The following is a 16,477-nucleotide window of genomic DNA, read 5'->3' as shown; positions in this document are numbered from 1 at the left end:
AGCCGTTACTCATGGTTGAGTCCCGAACTTTGAAAGTTTTACGACATGAGGAATGCATGAAGAAGCATTATGCCACACTTTACAAACGAGCGAAACAGAAAGAGGTTTTTCATTGAAATTTCCATGTTGTATAATCGGATACGGCGCGGTGGAAGCTCGGAGGTGATAGATGAAAATTTACAGTGGCTTGCTAAATATTCATAACCCTTTCAACTTTTTCATGCAGTATTTGGCCGTGCTGCAGCCACAAACCTCAATGCATTTCATTACCGGGATTTTATGTAATATACCAGAACAATAACAAAATACTGCAAAACTATGAATTGGGAGGGAAAGGTTTATAAAATGTTTTAGTAATAGGAATTTGAAAGAATATGAATATGTTTTTACTCTGATATCCCTAGATACAATTAAATGCACCTATTTGCATTCAAACGTTACCTGAATAGTGTGTGACGTAATCTCAGTAAAGTGTACGTTTTCTAATTTTATACCTCATTTCTTATACATGACCTGGCCAAAAAAGAAGTGGTCATCAAAAAAAAGTCAAACATAATATTTTTTGGGTGGTTTCTGATTATAGCACACATTGACTGTGGTTTTGTTTTCTCTTTCTATAGGTTTAGAGGCAGACGTCTATGGTGTTGCCTTGCTTCCCTCTCTTTTCTACTCCTACTTCCTTCTTTAAACATTTCTGCCTTTCTTTTCCATCACCAAAGGAATTTCGAATAAAGTTTCATATATCAAGTGGAGCATCATGGTGAAAGCTGTAACGCTCTGCTAGTGAAAGTAAATCTACTGGGCCTTAACTTGACACTCAGACAATAATTCTGAGTGCCACACTGCCAGACAGGACACGGTAAAAAAACATGATGATGCTAAAGTTTATTTCATAGCACAGCTCACTCTGCTGTTTACATTACCTGTTAACTCTTTACTGAACATAGATCTAGAACCATAAATACAGTGAACCCTCGCTATAACGCGGTTCATCTTTCACGGCCTCGCCGCTTCGCGGATTTTTTGTGCAGTGTTTTTTTCACAGTGCATTGTATTCTGTGTCCTGATTGGCTAAACAGTCTCCGTGCTTCTTCTCTACCTGTGTGCCAATAATGTTACGGTCTTTAAATATACTGTACGTAATACAGCTTAGCAAATTTTGATAAATGTTTTTGCCCAGAAGAAAAAAAGAGCGACAGCAACTACCGATAACTATGTTCTTCTCTTGGAAAAACTCACCTGCACCACAGGCTTCAGGAGAAAAAGCCAGTAGAGAGCGGAGTCAGGCCGCAGCGTCACAGTCAGACGAACAGTGAAATACGCAAGTCACAATTTGTCCTACTGTACTTCGTATTGATGATTAAAATAATTATTTTACTGTAGTTATTTGTAAGAAAACGTTATAGTTGTTTAAAAAATGCTTGGGCCTGAAAACAGGTTTTGTTCTTTGGTTTCAATGTAGAGTATTTAATTATGCTGTATAATAACTGTAAAAAATAAAGCTAACTACTTCACGGATTTCGCCTATCACGGGTTCTTTTTGGACCGCAACCCCTGCAAAAAACGAGGGTTTACTGTATTTGGAGAATTTTTGTTAAGTCTGTTATGCAGGGGTGACAAGAGGAAAATGGGAAGAAGTGTATCATGTTTCTATGCTGTAAATTTGCCCCAACTGCAGAGTCTCTTATTCTTATTTTCCAGTTTTGTTTTTTTTTTTAATTTCCTTTGTGTGAACTTGCATTTTGCTATTTGACTCTCACTTTGCTGCTTGTTACCTGAATTTCCAAATGAGATTTTACTACTTGTAGGATTTCTATTTTGTCTTTCGCAAAGGACAATGAGCCATTTTTCATTCTAGCGATAGACTTGCGTGTTTGTTTTGGTTGTTTTTACCCAGAATACCCTGTGCTGTACAGTAGTTCGCTCCCTGCTCTTGGAGTGGTCTCTGATCCGCTTGGTGTTCACATGTGCATTACACGCATTCACACATCCCCAAACAAACCAGACTTTCTAGGTAAACAAACTAGAGTTTGACTAAAGCTGACTGGTGTGAATGTGCCCTAATCAAACGATATTGTGGATCATAACAACTCAACAGTCATCGAACCAGTTCTGTCCACATCGGTTGAATTATTTTTTAACTCAACAGGTGGTGTGTGTTTGCAGCTGACCACATGGAAGGATGGCCGTTTGAGCCATCATCTTCAAGCTGCAGTCCTACAAATCAGTTGGAGATTTTAGGATCTGCAGCTGCTGTCGGCTTTAGTTCACTGGCAGATATACAGCCAGACACCACTCATGTCTGGTTTGAATGAAACAAAGACGAGGAAAGAAAAAAAAAAGGGCTCAAAAGGCTTCGAAGCCTGCCACCAGGTTTAGAAAGAGAGGCGTTAACAAACCCAGGGAGGATGAAAGATGGGAAACTGAAGAGGAACCTCCAGAGAGCAGGAGTGAGAAAGGGGAGGTTAATGGGAAGTCTTCTTGAAAAAGTCTAAAGTCTTTAGAGCACAGGTCTAAATCAAGTTGGAAGTCTTTGCCTCTGCAGCTCAACTCCAAAACTGTCAGAATTTAGGTGGGAAGATCCTTTGTTTTAGATTTTGTAGTAACTCTTTGCAAAGTCTAATATTCACAGTTGTCTCTGGAAATGTAACACAAACAGGCAATAAACTCTGTATTAGAAAAGAAACTTCTTGTCCAATCTGAAGAATTCTTCTTGACTTTACCAATCTCTACTTCTTCACTAGTTGATATCTCTTTAAGGTAACACTTTATTCGAACTGGTGTGCATGAGACTGACATGACATAAACATGAGATGACACCTGCTATGAATATGAAAGACTCTTCATGAACATTTACGACTGTTGTTATTAAGTGTGATTCGGTAAATAATAACACTTTTAATGCAAAATCTCATTAAAAGTTGCTTTAAAAGTTCTTTGAAAGGGCCGACTTTGCATTATTCAGTTAACAGTTACACTTTCAATGCAAAGTTTCATTAAAACCTGCATTGAAAATCCATTAAAAGTGTCAACTTTGCATTAAAAGTGTGATTATTTACCAAATGACACTTCATGACAACAGTCATAACCATTCATGTAGACTCCTTCATGTTCATGACAGGTGTTATGTCATGTTTATGACAGTGTGATGTCAGTCTTATGCACACCCCTTCAAATAAAGTGTCACCCTCTTTAAAGATTAACAGGAAGCACACAGGCTCCAGCTCTATTACTACCAGTACTGCAGAGCGTAGAAAAGTTCCACATTAAAATGTTTTACTATAAAAGTGACAATGCACAATTATAAAAACATTTAACTGCAATCTATCTGGATCCAAATGAGAGTTCATATGGGCCTGAATCAGAACTTTGGTCTACCATTTTGGTCCCTCTGCCAAAGAGAATATAGATATTTAACTTAACTCCAAGGGGCTGCCAGCGTTTCCACATTCAGCATGTTCCCTCACAAACAGAGCTCAAATGGATAAAACAGAGTATGTGGCTGTAATATGTTCAGCTTCGCTTACATTTAGTGAAGACTTGATGAAAGTCTGGACAGAGTGAACACATTCTCCAATAGAGTCCTATTTTCCTTCCCAAAGTCAAACAGACCTCCTGCCCTCTCTTCACCCACAACTTCCCTGTCACACATCAAATGCTTTATCTTCAATTTTAATCATGGAATCTGATGTTTATCCATTGTTATCATCAACCAAATCAGGAGATGGTCAGCAGGACAGGAGAAGCACAGGGTTCTATCCTCTCAGCATTCCTTTTCATACTGTACCTCAAACTTCAGTACAAGCCGGAGTCCTGTCCTGTGCAGCAGTAAATGAAAGACTTGGCCGTTGTCGGGTGTATCAGAGAGAGAAACAGACTCTGTAAACTCTGCAAAGAGCTTGTGGGCGGCGACAGTGAAGCTGTACGGGAAGGAAGGACAGGATAGACTGTACTACTTAGGAGGCTCTTCTAAATCTCTGTTATGGAGAGTGCAATCTCTTCTGCAGTAATCTACTGGGGTAGCAGCATCTGATCCAGGGACTTAAAGAAGCACACAAAGCTGATAAAGAACACTGGCTCTGTTCTGGGCAATATAGCCAATATAGATGGATTGTACTAAGAAGAATGCTTCAGCAAATGAAGAATGTGACTGGCAACTCTAAGAATCCCCTTCACATGACTATAATACAACAGACTGTCTTCAGTCAGAGGATCCTTTAGATATGTTTTAATACAGATTGATAGAACAGATCATTTCTCTGCTCAGTTACGACAGTAAAGTAATTGACAGTTTGGGTTACAATACTTTGATTTTGAATTGGCCAGAAGTCAGGCAGAACCAATATGATTCTACAAAACATACAATTTACTTTCTTACTAGCTTTGTGCATCCTGTGTCACTAGTACTTAACATAGTTATGATTGAGTGTTCTTCAGTCAGAAACAGGCCCTACACCAAAGCATGTTGCATTTACTGCAACATGGTATGCTTGGTACGATGATTTCACTTATTTTAAAGAGGGGGTATTTTGCATTTTTTGGTTGACAACCTTTCTTAGGAGCATTGTAGTCTGTATGATGAGCTCAGATGAACAGTTCTACCTAGCGTTTGCTAATTGCTGCTAAGCTAGTCTGGTGGAGGGAAGGGTGCACTGTGGAGCAGAAGCTGGGGACTGAACCTCCAAGGTGGAGCTTTGGGTAAAAAGGTGTCGCATTGTAAGAGCAGGCATTCAGTGTGGAGTTGCAAGAATTTCTCAAACATGCATGAATGACTCAAAGCAAAACTCCAGGTGTGTGTCTAATGAGTTAATCACAGCATAGCATGCTCAAAATGTTGCATAATGCTCCTCCCCTAAAAGAATTTAGGATTTTTAAGTTGCTGACAAGTCTTCAGTTGAGTTGGGCTGATCAAGGTGAAAATTCCATCCAATTGATTCAAGTATCTCTGATTACAGGGCATTAAAACCTTTTCATTGCTTATGCTAGCTATCAACGGTCGGCCATTCCCCAAGATGTTTCCCTCAGATGTTTGTTGTGTGATGTGATTTTTTCTGACATGCAGAGCACAATGTAAACTCAGATCAGCTAACATGGCAGCGACAATGAGAATGCTAACACCTCAGACAAATGAGTCATAAAACACTGTGGCTAAATGGCAACTCGGTCGGCTCTTGGGGATTCCTCACATTATACCAGAGACTTGACATTCAGCGGATGTTTTATGTTGAGACGAGCATGTGAAGTGTTTTCTAAGAGCAAAGAAATCTTCACTGAAAACGATCGACTGCAGATTGTGTCAGCTGTCACAACTTAAACCCAACACACACATCAATCACGAGCAACTCATTGATCACAGAGAACGAGAACAAACTGCCTTCAACACATGAGAACAATGAGTGGAAATAATTTATAAATGCTTGATGGGTTAGGTGGCAGACAAGGAGTTACAGATCAAAAATATAAATTCGGGACATTTTTAAGATGCTAAGACAAGCAGATTTTTCTATCACAATTAATGTGATCCTAATTCAGTCAAATGCAAGAGTGATTTACATTTGATCTCTGACGCACACATACACACACAAACATTTCCGAGGCATGTCTGTGGTCTGGGCGCCACCGTCATCTAACCACAGCAATGATCAACCTATCATCCATCCCTCTGCCACTACTGCCCAACTCCCAATGGTTCTTTTCACTTAGCAATAACATCCTGTGGCTAGATTCACTTGCTGCCTAATTGACCAATGAGTCACAGAGGAGATTAAGTGGTGGCAATGACTACAGCTGCACACAACGCCACTCTGACATCTTACAGACGCCATACTTTGAAACTCAATCAATTGGGCTACCTGGAGTCAAAACTGTGTGAAAAATAAAAGGCAGAAAGGTTCAACTGTAGGAAAATTGTTTTAGATTGAGAGAGTCGGTAAAAAAAGAGTGGGGAGCAAAGAGAAATTGCAGATGACCATCAGATTGGGAAGGATCAGATTACAAAAAGGATAAAATAAAAAAGTTTATGGGTCGCTTTTACGATTAGGATTGGTGAGAGTAGAAATCAAAAAGATGTTTTAATAATCTTTGCTGTTGACAAAATTGTGAGAGGCATTGAGCTAATAATGGGAGAGCCTGATAAAACCTTAAAGACATTATGGCCTGAAATTTCTATACTCAAAAGAAATGTTCACAACCAAAATCAACAAACTAAGCTGCTCTCATATAAAAGTGTGAAAATAACAACAGTAGAAGCATTTAAAAGAGTGCATTCACACCATACCTGGTTAGTCCACTTAATCAAACTCTAATTTGTTTCCCTAGAAAGTCCAGTTTATTTGGGGAGGTGTGAATGCACAATCAAACTGTGATGTGGGCCAAAAAAGTGAACTTTGGTCCACCGAAAATTTTGCTTCAGTTGAAGTGAACTCTGGCACGGTTTGAATGCGTATGTAAATGCCAAGTCAACCGGAGAACGCTCCAAAAGCAGAAAATGCACTAAAGCGCAGGGAATTCTGGGTAAAAACAACCAAAGCAAACAGGCGCCTAGAGCTAGCAGAAGAAATAGCTCATGACGGGCCCATTGTTAAAGAGTATTTGGCACATTTACTAAGCACAAAAGAGAAATCCTACAACCTCTAAAATTTGACGTCACTCCATTTTTGTTTCCATTTCAGGAAAAAGAAAGGTGCGCTTAGTGTCTTTTTCAGAGGTTTTCCTGTTATTTCTTTCAGTTGGTTCTTCAGGAACAGGTTTTTCAAAGAGTTTGGTTCTTTTGCCACAGTGCAGTGTGAAAGCAAACCCCATCAGCTAAAAAAGAAAACAATGTTGCAAACGAAATGTCCCCAAACGAAAGGAGTCTACCAGACTATCACATGTGAAAACTCCCCTTTGAGAACTAAGAAACTAAGGAGGAAACTTAATTTTAGTTCCTTTGGATTCTTTCACATCACACACAAAAGCTCACCTTCCTCATTACATGAACTACTCACTAGTCCTTGAGAGAATTTCGCTGTGAGCACACGAACGTGAAGAGTCCATTTGGAAGATGTGCAAAACATCTGCGATATTTAGATCACCATTAAATGCTTAAGTTCTGAAGTCTTTCTGGCTAACACAGGTGTCACTGTTTATTTAAGTTTAATTCCTTACAACAATAGTGGTAAAGTAATATGTGAAATGTTGGAGGGAATTAAGATGAAACAGTAAATGGAAAGGCTGCAGCTCTGAGGTTTGAATTCTATTTAAGAGCATCGTTTTGATCTGATACGCTTAGAAAAACAGCAGATAAAACTGGATAAGACATTCAAACAGCTGATACAGTCATGGTAAGCCAAGGTTAAATTCTGAGAAAAAGCTAAAGACTCAAGAGATCTGTCTTAGACTTTGCAGGACTCATTTGGTAGTTCAGAATTTATGTTAATCACAATAAAACTTTCAAAACAAGTTAAGTTTTGCCTGTTTGAAAGGGTTTGGCAGGACAAGGTCTGCTAATGTTTAGTGTCCTTAGAACCGGGCCACCTTTCAGTGTCTGAGTCAAACATGAGCTCTCCTGTATGCAGGAGAGTCACATGTGAGGCTGAGCTGTCTGTCCGACACCTGAATATTGGTCAAATTTAAAGCAAATATCAAGACGCAGCCGCAAATCTATAGCAGCACAGCTGAAAATGAAAAGAAAAGAGTTTTGCAGCGGTCCAGTCAAAGTCTGGACTTCAAAACTGATCAAAGGTCTATGGTGGGACCTTCAGAGAGCTGTGCAGAAACAAATTCCTGACAAGAATTAATAAACTGAGGTAATATGATAACTAGCGGTTCTTGTAGAAAATGAGTGAATCAGGTTCTTGCTGCTCAAGGCGCTTTTACAGGCCTTTGAATCGTGCTGCCCTGCCCTATTTGAGACTGAACCCAAGTGGCAGGAAGGGAGTACTGCATCCAAAATGTAGAAGCATGGAAACCAAAGTGGACTGGGAAATCTGAAAAGTAGCTGTTGGCCTGGTTTTTGGAAGCAAATTACAAACACCAAGCTTTTAATTGTTGTGTGAAATATTTAAAGCAATCCACTTTGACTCTGATTTATCGTTATTGTTAACACAAAAACAGCATATTTTCACAATAATGCTACTTTCATTTTCATGTGATGGGAACTGTATAATGTTTTGTTTTTCTTGCTACATAAGTGCTAACCATTAAGTATATTTGCCATTTTTCAGAGTTTCTAGCTTTTCCTCGGAATAGAAAAATAATTTTGCTGCTTCGGAATAAAAGATGCTGAGTCAGCAGCACCCGGCAGCCCTGTCTGAAGCACTGTCTGCAGTCACTTGGTAGTCAATAATGAGCCTACGCAGTTATGAATCCCCAACACAAACAGAATCAATTGACCCGCCTGAATGCCTGCTGGATGCTAGTGAAGTGCTCTTTGCACTGAATGGTGATCAATGGTTAAGCTGGAGCTGACCATCGATCCAACTCGTCCTCATGTCTCTGTCCCCTCCCCTCACTTAAACGGAGCTCAACGAGAGAGTAGAGACGAGCTCGTCTGAAATGAGAAAGCAGAGTGCACCGCCACATTCCCCTTGTGATCTGTGTTGAAACACACTCTCAAGAGCGCGTATTGTCTCTGACGGCTTTCCACCAGATAAAGGGCACTTTAGGCAGGCAGTATTATTACCTCACTGGTCACTACATTTTCATTGTTTTTAGAGAAAAAACACTCCTTACAGGCACAATACTGTCTGGGTACAACCATTTTTGCAATTTTTTTCGTGCAAAATTATATGGAGTGATCAATATATAGCAGACTGGTAAATAACTTTGATTAATCTCCTAGAAGTGGACATATTGAATTGAATTGAATATTCTTTAATAGTTGCACAGTGAGGAATATACAGGTATGACGGCGGCATTGCATCGAGGTATGTAGGTTCACAAAGATCAAAGTGATAATTATATATATATATATATCTATACATATATATATATTTATGTGTGTGGGGGGGTGAGTCGGGGTGTGTGTGAAATGAAAGCAGTGCAGAAAAACAGAGATGTGATATCCAATTAACATTGGGGGATAGGCTGATATGTAAATCTGGGCTGATATTGTAAGAAAAGTTCATTTCGAATGTGTATTAATATTAAAAAAATTACTAAATGCATTGTCTGGTTGTGCAAAAATATACTAGTTGTAATATGAACTTCTGCAAAGAATAAATGAAGAGTAAAAAAATATATATATTTTTTAACTATGTGAATTTGAATACAGTAGCCCAGGTTCTATGGCACCGAACAAACCCTTTGCCCCATCACCTTGCTTCCTAACCCTGAATCCAACGTTGGTCTGAAACATTGCAGAACTGTTGTTGGTGATATTAATGAAGATGACTTGTGCTGCTATAAAACAATGTGGAATCTTCTGTATTTTTGTGTTTTTGTAGAACAAACGGTCAGGTTCCAGAAGAATTTGTTTGAATAACTGCTCCTGAAAAGGATGGAGGCTGGCCTTCAAAGTGTCTAAAGAGATTGAAACCTTTCCTGAATTGATGGGCAGCAACAACAACCAAGGTCAATGTTTCCCCAAAATGCATTTTTGTCAAGAACTCACTGAGTGGCTGAAAATGAAATAAAGTCTTCAATTTGCAAGCGTTCTCAACAAAAAGGCCACTTCCATGTGGATGACAGGTGCAAACACAGTGGAAGAAATGTGTTTTGAAAGGCATCCATGTTGGTGGGGACACACACCGACTCAGGCAGGCATTTTCTAGGTAGACGGCTGAAGACTAGATAATCTTTTTATTATCACACGTTTATGCTTAAAAAGCTAAAAATGCTATACAAGTATGATGTCATTCCATTGGAGGGCAATGGTGGTAGGAGTTCACCCTGCAATCTGTGGGTCACTGGTTCAATTCCCACTCCATCTGCCTCTGTCGTTGTATCCTTAGCCAAATTACTGGAATGCAATTGTGACTACAGTCCGGTAGCTTTCCACCAGTGTGTGAATGTGTGCATGTATGGGAATTACTGATTTCTTTGCAAAGCATTTTTGAGGGTCCTGAAAAGTGCTATACAAGTCTGGTGTTAATTCATAAAATGTCAAATTTAAAGAGGGCACACTAGATAATGACAGAATCCCTAGAAGCCGTTGTTGGGTTGTGATTGAAAATGGCTGACAGGAGCTAAAAGGGTGGTCAAGCACCGGCCACCTCTGGTACCTGAAGGGAGACCGCAGGTGCCACCCATGGAGACTGACAGCTCACTACACTTGTCAAAATAATCACTATTTACAGATGAGTTACAGAAAAAAAAGCAAATACTGAGACACAATGAACTACGCTTTGTGTGGACTCTGTTGACGCTTGAAACAAACGGATCTGATTTCACCCATTCACTAATGTGACGTGTGTAGCGCATCATCTCGATCATGAAGTAGGCTGCGCTATGAAGCTTACCTGAAATTGTGTGCGCTGTAAACAACCGTCCTTCATGGTGTAGGGAGAATTACCGAGCCAAACAACATCTTTGATATCAACAAAAGGTCTTAAACATTCCTCTCACTCCAACTTGAATTGCCTAATAGTGAATCAACTGTTCACGTCCTTCAATGCTAAAACTACACAGACGTCCCAAATGCTAATGTCAGCATTCACAGACCACATTTCTAAATAAATATTTCCATGAATAATCAGGAGTTTCTGAAAAACTGAAAGAGGAAATAACACCCATTGGGTATAATCTGAAGGTTGAATAAACTAAATAACAGAATGAAAACAAATGTCTTTGTTGTTGAGCTTCTATGTCTTCTTATGGAATAATTTAGCAGCAAAATCTTTTTTTTTTGTTAAAAATATTGCTTATTTTGTTGAAACATGGTTTGATTAATATGTGATTAGTTACAGACCCTGCAATTAACCACATTAAAAATTTGAATCAAGTCCCACCGCTAATCAGAAGATACTTAATGTTAGACACATGGAGTCGATACGAAACCAAAAATCCTGGACAATTCACTCTGAAAAGTCTCTTACCGTAACAATAGTGAAAAATAAATTAAACAGTCAGAAACAGTAGCACTGCTCAGTTAAATAGTAGCGTAAGACCATTATCATTTGATATGAGTGATATAAAAGACCAGCCGTCTTTCATATTGAATTCAAAGAAACTTGTAGCCAAAGCATTGTGGGCCTCGAGTTATTAGATTTAAAGAATGTTCAAAATTTGATAATACAAAAAGAGGAATTCCAAAATGAAACATAAGTGCACTAAGTTTAAAACTGCTTAAAAAATATTTCAAAGTCAACAAAAGGCCTTGAGCACGATTGATATTTTAATAGTCTATCCTAGCAATTCAAACAGCTAACTGATATCATTCACCATCCAGTCAATGAATTTTGGCTCTGCCGATTTGACGTACTGAAAAGCAGGTAGTGACATTACTTTATTTCATTAAACAGAACAAGATAATAGTTAATTACCGGGGTTTTTTTTCTTTTTTGCGCTATGATGCTAAAACAACTGGCAGTTGTGGTGACTGCCTCTGTTGGAGGGTCCGGGGGGGTAGATAAGCTGGGTGGGGAGCAGAGGAGGTGCAGGCAGTGAGATGTGGGGCGTCAGGCTGCAGTGTGTCTAGACAGTATTCATGATCCATCTGTCTGCCACCGCCACGGCAGCAGCCAGCGGCAGGAACAAGATGGCAAACTCCATTACCACGCAAACATTTGCTACATCTCTATCATTATCCTTCTCCTCTTTTCCCTCCTCGTCCCCCTTTCTTTCCGTCTATCCCACCGTCTACATCCATCTTCTCTCTTTTATCGCTCCTCTCCATCCGTCTCTGTCTCCGATCTTTTCAAAACCCTGTCAGCTTTTTTTTTTTTAGCCAATAACTCCCTTTTCTCCTTTTCTCTCTTCCTTCACCCATCCCTCGCTCCCTCCAGGTCTCTCAGGCGTCGCAGGAAAATGTGCACCAGCTCAGAAAATTACAATCGCTCTACAGCTTTTCCCACAGCAGACACATTAGCATTCACCCCAGACACCTGAATACAGTATTTTAAGTACCCATCTCAAGGTTGTATTTATCAGGAATGACCCCCCCCCCCCCCCCATCAAATGCCTGCCAAATAACCCCACCAACAAAACAAGAACAAACCAAAAAAAAGTTTCTTACTACACCTTGTGGGATGAGAGAGAGGTAGACAGAAGAAGAGAAGGGAAAAAAATAGATGAATTCACAAAACAAGGTTGGAGAGGTGAAAAGCATTTAAGGGGAGGGAAATGGATGAGAGAGGGTGAGATGAGAGAAAAAGATGGAGGAGAAGGTAAGGAGCCCTGCCAGACACACACGTACTGCTCTCTCTCAGAAAGCCAAGGATGAAAGTGCTGCTGTAAAAAGTTTCCCCTCTCCTCCTAAAAGTTGTTGAAAGCAACTGCTGCAGCACATCAAAGTGGTCTGGCAGACAGCCATCGAAGAAGCCCACTGGTGTCCTTCACCCTCTCTCTCTCCCTCCCTCTCTCTTTCTCTCTTTCCCTCTGTCTCTGCATCTCCTCCCCTCTCTCCCCCGTTCCCCTGCTGTTCCCATTGATCACGATGAGCTGAGGGAACGTTCTCATCTCGCTCCCTGGACAGTGGAGCTCAACAGTTCATATTGAGCTCATAAAGTACGACGCGAACAAATCCACCCGTACAGCACAAAATACAGGGAACAAAATGCTTTTTCCCCCTTAAAGGGACAGTAATATGTATTTTCCAGAAATATATTGGTATTTTATAGCACAATCAAGCAATTATATTACCTTCAGTTGTTATGAAAGTTATATATATATACAGTACAGACCAAACGTTTGGACACACCTTTTAATTCAATGAGTTTCCTTTATTTTCATGACTATTGACATTGTAGATTCACACTGAAGGCATCAAAACTATGAATAACACATGTGGAAATATGCACTAAACAAAAAAGTGTAAAACAACTGAAAATAGCCCTTATATTCTAGTTTCTTCAAAGTAGCAACCTTTTGCTGTGATTACTGCTTTGCACACACTCTGCATTTTCCTGATGAGCTTCTAGAGGTAGTCACCTGAAATGGTTTTCACTTCAAAGGTGTGCCCTGTCAGGTTAATAAGTGGGATTTCTTGCCTTATAAATAGTCATTAAAATAAAGAAAACCCATTGAATTAGAAGGTCCAAACTTTTGGTCTGTACTGTATATATATATATAAGTTTGACTTTGGTATTCTACTCCTTGAAATTGGCTCTCTCCTGCTGTATCTGAAACTTCACCTTCAGGAAGTCGTCACAACATGGCTCCTCTATTAACCCTTTAATAAAAAATTTTTTACCAGCGTTGCACTGAGAAGTAGTTCCTATAATGAGCTCAGCAGATGCGCAGTTCCATAAGGTGTTTGCTAATTTCTGCCGCTAGTCTGAAGGAACTGAGTGAGGGAGTCGTGGGCGAGGGCAGCAGTGTGAGGTGGAAGCTTGGAAACTGGAGCGCAGAGGAGGGGCTTCACCTCAAAGGCAGAGTTAGGTCCACCAAGGCGTTTTACACAGCTGAATGGTTGCCATGGAGATTAAAGGATTTCTCAAACATGCATTAAAGAATCAAGGCAACACTCCAGGTTTGTTTTTGATGAGGGTATAACATTATAATATGATCTAAAGCTAAAAAAAAACCAACAATTTAACATAATATTTCTTCCTTAAATAAACTAGCATTAACAGTTTAAATGAGCATTGATAGGCTTATTTTAGTTCCTAACCTGCAAAGAATCAACCAGAGACACAAATTACTTTTCTGCAGAAGAGGAGAGCAGAAACCAGACGCGGAGAACCGCCGTCAAACACTGTCTGGGATCAACTCTGCCAGCCCTTTGTCTGCACTGCTCTTTAAGCATATCTTAAGTTAAGATAATAAATATAAGCATGTTGTAATTACTTTAAAAGGACCCAAAGCCTTTTTTTTTGTATATGTAAATAATCCCCAAAGTTTTCTGAAGGCACATTTTTTACTTATAAAAAGAAAATTACTTGATTGAAAAAGTTCCTGCCGCCTGCTTTTTCTTCGTTTCTTTAGTCAAACTTTAACAGGAAATATACAGACCGCTGATAATTTGCTTGCTTTTTTCTGTAAATCAAGCACAGCCGTATGCAAGGCTGCGCCCACAGACAGAAACGGGGGTCATGCCACCAGTGAACATACAACAATATCATTTACATTTACAACTTAATGTAAATGTAAATGATAAATAAATAGAGAAATCAGGCTTATTCTTGATGAACTGAGTGCATAATTGAAGCTTTGGAATTGGCCTTCCCACCTTAAACATCTGAAAACTCAAGTAAAAAAAGGTCTTCCTCACCGTCTCATGCCCTTTCACATTACTTCAAATGAACTAAGTTCCTTTTTAAAACATTTTCACATCAAAAGGCCCTCAACGTATTTAAATTGAGTGCTTAGGTATAACTGTGTAAAAATAGATGAAATCCACTTTATTTGTTTGATTAAAGTCAAAACTGTAAATCACTATACATAAAAAACTCACTTGACTTTAATTGAGTGTTACTAAGACCTTGACCAAAGCCAGTTTACCTTCACTCATCTTTTTCAATTAAATAAATGTTTCTATATACAGCATAGGGCGAACAGACATATTTTTTATTTTATTTTTTTTACCTTATGTATAATGTAGCAAAAGTTAGAAAAACTGTATTTATTCTGATTTCCAGTAACAAACATGTAACAGTATCGTAACTACAGACCCTCTGATCCCTGTGATCCCTGTGATGCTGGATCTGCAGCGTTAAACACAAACACGTCCCATCCAAGGACAGATACAGACTGTGGTTTAAAAAAAGAAGAATAGAAAAAAAATGAATCACACAGATCTATTTGCTTTGTGCATCTCAGTGCAAATTACAGAGGCAGTTGCTGAAGCAAAAACCAGAAAAACATGCATGGAAAAAAATGTTCCGGGTTGTTTTCAGCCGTGATGCCAGCTGGAGGAGAGAATCTATCAAGGATGAGATATTTTTAATCCGTGTAGAAAAGTCTGCCAGTAAAAGATGTTATCAAACCAACTGCTTGAGCTGGATAGAAATCCCTGTCTAGAAGAAGTGAAGCTACAACAGCTATCCCAGAATTATGTCAAAATTAGTTTTTTTTACATAATTTTGTAAAAAGAATTGTGTAAAAATAATTTTTACATAATGTTTGGTTTATTTATTGCTTCTGAACAATAAATAAACCAGCCATTGTGCTGGAGGCAGCCCAGCAGCCATGACAGGTTTCCATTTCTGCTCTCCAGCATTAGTGTGTGTTAATATAGAGATTATTGATGAGCAGCAAAAACTTCCTAGAATGTGGACAACCTAGAGTGTGTCAGTGTCTTCTCTGCATGAACAGGAAGAGAGCTGCGGCCACTTAATATGGGAATAGGGGATATGCAGAAGTTGTTTTCTCTTCTTCTGCATTTTGTAATTATTCAGGTTATCTTTGTGAAGTAAATATTTCATAATTTAAATACTAAAGTCTAACAAAAACAGAAAACATACGAAAGGAATTCATTTTCTACAGTACAGCTTTATGTACAGGTTTTTGCTTTTGGTAAATTCTTTTATTTTTCTGTTGTGTGTTACTTGGTTTATTTGTTGGATTCTTATTTCACATTATTGTTAGAAGTTCGGTTGTTTTTATGTGGCGTCATTCCAGGATTGGAGGACATTTTCTGCTCCACCCATAAACTTTTAAATAATCTATAAATAAAAACGCTAAAGCATTCACCAGCCGTATAAAATACATTTGTTCTGAGAAAAAAAAAAAGTAAACAGAATTATGGGCGTATAATTATTTTAATGTTGGCAAAAATCTTTTCTGAAATGAATGATCATCCAGCTTGAATACGACTCTCTTTATTTAATGCTAACGGATTTATTACACTGTAAAAAATGCTAGATATGTGAGCGTCGCCTGGTGAAGGTTAGTGAGGGCTTTAACTGGACCAGTGCTATTTTTGGTGATTCATTACATTGTTTTCTTAAATATACAGTGGAGAATTTGAAAACAAAGAGTCGACTTTTCAACTCTCGGTTTGACATTTCTATTTTTTAAACTTTACGCGTCAGTTACGTAGAAAACAAAGAAACCGTGTCTTTGCTGACAAGAGCAACCGACAGATGAGACAACAGTAAAACAGCAGATAGATGAGGTAAAAGAGACAAACAGCAAAAAAAAAAAAAAAAAAGGAAAGATAGCTCCTCTATCCTCAGATAAAGGAGCTGAGGTGGAGCAACATCCCGCAGCACTTACAGTTGAAGATTCCAGGTGGAGGGTGCTGGGTCACCACGGGACAGTTCTCCTCGTCGCTGTTGTCCCCACAGTTATTCAGCTGGTTGCAGATCAGCGAGCCCAGACGCAAGCAATTCCCGTTGGTGCAGTGGAACTTGCACTCTGCACAAAGCAAAGCAAAGCAGGGCGGGGAAGGGAGGAA

At 39.1% G+C, this 16,477-nt stretch overlaps 1 protein-coding gene across 2 annotated transcripts in view; it reads right to left on the bottom strand.

The window, feature by feature from the left end:
- Window positions 1-16,477, bottom strand: part of LOC116716957 (low-density lipoprotein receptor class A domain-containing protein 4) — a 223,127-nt gene that overhangs the window by 99,072 nt on the left and 107,578 nt on the right. For both annotated transcript variants that reach the window (XM_032557979.1, XM_032557978.1), the window contains one exon: window positions 16,297-16,437. In XM_032557979.1, the coding sequence (XP_032413870.1) occupies window positions 16,297-16,437 (141 nt within the window). The remainder of the gene's footprint in view (window positions 1-16,296; window positions 16,438-16,477) is intronic.

Source organism: Xiphophorus hellerii, chromosome 3, assembly GCF_003331165.1.
Source record: "Xiphophorus hellerii strain 12219 chromosome 3, Xiphophorus_hellerii-4.1, whole genome shotgun sequence".
Taxonomy (NCBI): Eukaryota; Metazoa; Chordata; class Actinopteri; order Cyprinodontiformes; family Poeciliidae; genus Xiphophorus; species Xiphophorus hellerii.
Note: the sequence above shows the minus strand (reverse complement) of the source record. Positions and strands in the feature narration are given on the sequence as shown.